The sequence below is a fragment of the Thalia democratica genome, chromosome 4 (assembly GCF_965202585.1).
Source record: "Thalia democratica chromosome 4, ktThaDemo2.hap1.1, whole genome shotgun sequence".
In the NCBI taxonomy this organism is placed as follows: Eukaryota; Metazoa; Chordata; class Thaliacea; order Salpida; family Salpidae; genus Thalia; species Thalia democratica.
In genome coordinates this window covers 6,322,234-6,328,656 of record NC_139168.1, presented here as the reverse complement: position 1 = coordinate 6,328,656, position 6,423 = coordinate 6,322,234, and the positions used below count along the sequence as shown (strand labels likewise).

The 6,423-nt window shown below is 24.6% G+C and overlaps 1 protein-coding gene across 1 annotated transcript; it reads right to left on the bottom strand.

The window, feature by feature from the left end:
* Positions 1-836: 836 nt before the first annotated feature.
* LOC145833851 (small nuclear ribonucleoprotein F-like) lies at positions 837-5,935 on the bottom strand. The gene is made up of 3 exons (XM_082941065.1): positions 5,842-5,935; positions 2,775-2,877; positions 837-894 (listed from the first exon to the last, which is right to left on the bottom strand). Exons 1-3 carry the CDS (start codon positions 5,933-5,935, stop codon positions 837-839), a joined length of 255 nt encoding a protein of 84 aa, XP_082797191.1.
* Positions 5,936-6,423: the final 488 nt, after the last annotated feature.

Below are 6,423 nucleotides of genomic sequence, written 5' to 3'. Positions count from 1 at the left end.
CAGTGTTGTCTTTATATGTGATTATGCACAAAAAGTTTAACCAAGATTTACTACATGATTTTTTAGGTAAACAGATCACTCTGCTGTTCACAGATTGATAGCACCGATGTAACAGTTTTGCCAGACATTGTTAATATTTTTTGAGAGGTTATTATATTCTAGAATGTAAGTTGATTGTTTCAAAACTTGCTCAACACCTTACATTTCAGTTTAAACATTTATACAATTCATCACTAATTTGTATGGAACAATCAATAAGGAAATGTAAAAAGCAAATTTAACCCTATTTTTATTTAAAAATTGTTATTGATCTAAAATGCCTTTACTTTAATTTTATTTCAAAGGCTAAGCAACCCTCAAATTTGTTTATACACTTCCTGAAAAAATTAAGAACTATAATTAATCGCACTTGTGTAAAAAGTTGACTGATGCTATTTATAATAAAACGTTGGACACACAAAGTAACAGTAGAAATACATTACATATCACACAATTTAAACAATTTATTGACAACAGAAACACTTTTAATTTTTCTACAACTCAACAGAATTTACTAAAATTTAAACAATAAAAAATTCACTTCAAAATGCACATTTTAGGAATGCTTTAATTTGATATCCATCTCTAACATACATGATAAAACAATATTTTAATCGGATAAAAATTAAAAATAGTGACTACTAAAAGTGCTCAACACTCTGTGAACTATTTTTAAACCAAGCGAATATTTAACAAATCAAAATGCTGCAAAATAAGATCGGCCAATCAGTGAAGACATCAGACTAGATTGAGCCAATCACAGAAGATCACTTGTTGATTGAGCCAATCAGAATCGTTTAAACTTCACCGGCCTCGCCTTCCTCGATGCCTTTGATGTAGAGCACGTTGTTGCATCTGTTTTGAAAAAATATTGAAATATTATTTAAATTTTTATAATTAAAATATTTAAAAAAATATTCATTTAAACCAAATACGTGTACAAATTTGTGAATTTGACATAAACGGTGTAAGAAAAGTGAATCATGTTAAACACTTATTTGTTATATATCAAATACAAGAAAATTTAACGTGCAGAACAGTGTTGCATCTATTTAAAAAATATTCATTTAAACAGATAAAAAATATTTATTTAAATTAAATATAAAAACTGTAAACATGAAATTTGCAAGTTTGTTTAATTACTGTGAAAGATAGAACCTAATAGTATATGGAACATTTAGACTATTAAAATATTTACAATTTTTAAAATTTAAAACTTTCATGAAACTGTTGCATTTATAACGTTGAAAATAAAATTATTGAGTGGTAATAACTGAGATTTTTTTAAATAAACAACAAAACTTGAGATAAATTTCAAAGAATGAACAAGTAGCAAAAATTGTTGTTGTAAACAAAAAGAGAAAAAACACACATTTAAAACTTTCAAAACATGATATTTTCTATTTAAACTACCCTTAGTAAAGATTACATAAGACTTGTTAGCTTTCATGTATAAAATATTTAATAAAAGCGTATATTAAAAGGCTCATATTTTGTTTAAATTGTATATGTTTAAACCTTAGAAAACTTTATGAAGTTTTTTAATTGATAACAATTAAAACTTTGCTTGTATATAACTTTTGAGCTAAAATTTAAGGCATAAAGCAAACAACAAATTTATTTCCATATGAATACTGTGTAAATATTAAATAATTTTTTTATTTTAGATTTAAATATGTATCAAATAATTATGTTGAATATGTCATAGAAGAAATTCTGAACTATAGAAAAACAACGATGATTTATTAAAAGCAATGAATATTTTTAAATGTTATAAAATATTATTAATAAAAACTATCTTAAAATAGCTTTGTTATAAACTTAAAAACTAAGCCTAGAATATAATAATAGACAAATTCAGTTTTAAGATATTTCATCAGATATTGTAATTGGAAAACTATTTGCAAGGTGTTATATTAATTCTTAGTACTCCATAAAAAAATAAAGCTTGAATAAAAAACAAGTTTATAAGATTAAGGCCATATGAGGACCACCTTGTTTCTACAAGTTGGTCTTTTTTTGTTAAGTCATAGATGAGCTACCAGAAACTTTCTATTACTTAATAAAATTTAAAATACTTTTTTAAGATATGAGTTGTTGAGTTCGATAGGTTGTTAACAGAAATCCAAAACTATAAAGTGAAAACCCCACAATAATCAATATTTTACTTCAGTTTTTTTTTCTTCAAAATTTAACAGTTAAGTAAGAATTTTTTTTAATTAAAAAAAAAGATTTTCGATTAATTATTTTTTTTTATTTTCAATATATTTTTCCGTTAAAAAACTAATATTTTTTAAACTATTTAAGGAATGTTTCATAAAAAATTGTACTCTCTGATTCAAAAAAGTATGTAGATTTTAAAAAAAATTTAAAACTTTTGTGACCAGTATGTCTGTAACAAAAACTATTTACAAAAATGACTATTTATCAAAAATTAGTTTAAGTTTTTTATATATTATAAAAACTAACTTATATTGATAAGATAATTGTACTGTAATTGATAAGATATTGATATTTTTAAAAAGCACATACAACCCCCTATGCAATTTAATTACTTTTAATTGGTGTAATCACAATAAAACCAACTGTAATTTAACCATTATACTTAGCTTTAATTGAAAAATAAAAACCCTTTTTTTTTTAATTACATTTATTCTCAACATTTTTTCCATTTTAATGACACAACTTGATAATAATATTTAAATTATATCTCAAATATATAAAAAACTAATAACCTGATGAGAATTTCACCGAGGTTGCCGGCTTTGTTTCCTTCAACAAACTCTTCGGTGTTTGCGAGTTGCATGTTCATGTAACCGTCAACACTCACCAAATATCCTGATATAAAAAACACAAGTTAAAAATATACACACTATATTATATTGTAGTTGCATGTTCATGTAACCGTCAACGCTCACCAAATATCCTGATATAAAAAACACAAGTTAAAAATATGCACACTATATTATATTGTAGTTGCATGTTCATGTAACCGTCAACGCTCACCAAATATCCTGATATAAAAAATACAAGTTAAAAATATACACACTATATTATATTGTAGTTGCATGTTCATGTAACAGTCAACGCTCACCAAATATCCTGATATAAAAATATAAGTTAAAAATATGCACACTATATTATATTGTAGTTGCATGTTCATGTATCCGTCGACGCTCACCAAATATCCTAAAAATATGATGAAAGTTAAAAATATACACACTGCATTATATTGTAGTTGCATGTTCATGTAACAGTCAACGCTCACCAAATATCCTGATATAAAAAATAAATACGAGTTAAAAATATACACACTATATTATATTGTAGTTGCATGTTCATGTAACAGTCAACGCTCACCAAGTATCCTGGTATAAAAAATATGAGTTAAAAATATACACACTATATTATATTGTAGTTGCATGTTCATGTAACAGTCAACGCTCACCAAATATCCTGATATAAAAAATATAAGTTTAAAATATACACACTATATTATATTGTAGTTGCATGTTCATGTAACAGTCAACGCTCACCAAATATCCTAAAAATATGATGAAAGTTAAAAATATACACACTATATTATATTGTAGTTGCATATCCACCAAACATCGTACAATGTGAAAAACTTAAAAACACCAACACTTTATAGCATTGTGAGTAAATAGTGTTTATTTCAAAAACATATCAATTAACATCAAATACATATTCATTGTTGTTCACAAAGTATCCTGAGTTGATATATAATGTAAGTAAAATTTATTTTTAAAAACATGTTTTCTATCAATTGTTAAAATATACTAAATAAACTACTGTTAATAATACTAGCTATTGTGCATTAAGTATAAATTATGAGTGTTTATCAACACTATAAGTTTTAGTATAGAAATTTAGAATGACCATTTACATATTCTTTAAAAAGTCAACTTAGTATTTTCTAAATCTCTGCTTAGATTTCCAATATTTTAGGAATAAATATATGGTCAAGAAGACTTTCAAATGTGAACTAAAAACTCAATGATAATTAATTCAAACTATTTTTCAAACAAGCTTATTTGTATACATATGCTGTTGAAGAGTTTTTAAAAATTCTAATTTATTAAAAACTTATTGAAAAATATGTCTACAAACCACATAATTTCTAAATTATTGCAGTATACTACAGATGCCACTTTTTGAAGCAAAAAAGCTATACATTGTATAACCTGTTATACATCAAACTAGTAATGTAACAGAAAAAAATAAATATTCTGTATAAAAAGTAACATATTTTTAGTAAAGTAAAATACATAGTTATTACTTAAAATAAAACTAGTAGGCCACTTGTATTTTTTAATTTATCAAATAATTAGTAACTAAAAGTCATGTTTTACATTATGTTTTAGTTTTAATAATAAGTAAGAAAATAAATGGGTTACAACAAAAACTTGACACCTTAAACAACTTTTATAAAAACCTATGGTAATAAGGCAATAAAATAAATGAAAATAACACTTTTTTAATGGTATTTTTCGTTTTTATTTATAAAATTAATGTACCAATTTAGCAAATTAATGTAATATTTTTCAAATAAATTTAAAAGACTAATGCAAAACTTGTACAAAATAATTAATTTCAAAAATAAAATTCTTATTTAACAAATATCTAACATACAAGAGAACAAAAAGACTATTGAAATTAGATTGACCAATAGTAAAACATTCCACTTTATTCATTAGTCAAGTAAGTTTTGTGCTTAGTAACAATTACTTCCATAAGATATAAAAGTGAATCATAACCTGATATTAAAAACTAAAATTTTTTATTTAAGATTATAATTTCTTCATTCAAAATGATTAATTAAAATAAACATGTAAACCAAATGGAACCTTTTACTTGACAAAATATTATTTTTCAGTATATAAAAGAATGTTAAATAAATATTATTCATTGTCAAAACTGTATTAAAATGTTAATACTTAATAATAATAAGGCCATAAGGGGGGGGGGGCACTTTTTTTACAATAATTAACTTAGGCTTTTATATGAAAGCTTTAAATACAAACTACAAGTCAGTTTTTATAGAATTCAAAAACATCATTTAACTTTTGAGATATTTTATTTTATGTAAAAAGTTTCCAATACAAACGTATGGACCGCAAAAATTTTGATTTTTCAAAAAAATCAAATTTTTTGAGGTCAATTTTCTCAGAAATTTTAAAATTCACTAAAAATCTATCTCCTCCTTCATTTTTCAAACAATCTTCTTTAAAGTTTTAGGAAATGTTTCTTATGTTTAAAGGAAAAAACGTTACTTATGAATTTTAATAACTTCTAAAAATATAAACTTTATCACAAAAATTTTAATTTTTTTTTTAAATACATTTCTTCAATTTTTTTTTTAATTGTTAAGTAACGTTTTTTTTTATTGTATAAAGATTAGACTGTGAAATTTTGAAGATTGCTTGAAAAATGTAGGAGAAGATAGATTTTAAATATAATAGTCTTTTTTTGCTGTTTTAGTTTTCCCTTCCCATAGGGAACCTATTATGCCGCCCGACTTTGACTGGTCATATCTCAAAACTAATTAGATTTTTTTAAAACAATAAAAAGCATCTTGAAGCTTAGAAAAAACTCTATAAAATAAGATTAACTTGTAAAAATCATTGTTTACCTCCCTTATGGCCTTAATAATATAAATAAATACAAATCTCTATTCTCCATACCCCACTTCAGATTCACAATGACTTTCCAGTGAGCAAAATAAAATATACAACACAACTAAACTTTACATTTTATTACATTATTTTTATGTAAACGTACCTCTATACTCCATACCCCATTTCAGCTTGACCATGACTGGCTTACCAGTGAGCTGGTTCAAAAACGGCTTGGGGTTCATTGGCATAGAAGACATAGTGACTATTTAGTAATACTTTCTGTAAAAATAATGTCTACAGCTTTGACATCTTCTCTTGGTAGCGAATCATAGATTACAAAACTGTTTGAACTAGGCTAAAAAATAATCTTCAGAGTTTTTTTTTCCATGTTGTAAGATATCAAATTTGTTGTCATAATCAATAAAAGCAAAGTTTTTTTCAAAGCCATTCATAAATGTTTTGGTAAGTGTGTCTTCGCTTAGCATTCACTCACTATGCACAATATGGATTTTTTTCTACCTGCTTCAAATTTAAAGCCGAACAAGTTGTTATATCAAGGACCACAAAAACTCTATAGTTGCCAAAACGTTTTGAAATATGTTATAACTAAATTGAGTTTACAAAATTTTAAATGTAATGCTACAAACTGATGAGAAAAGGTTTTAAAATACACATAACTCATCTTGAACAAATTATTAAACATTTTAAATAAACTAAAAGCAATTTTGTAAAATTTAGAGGTAAA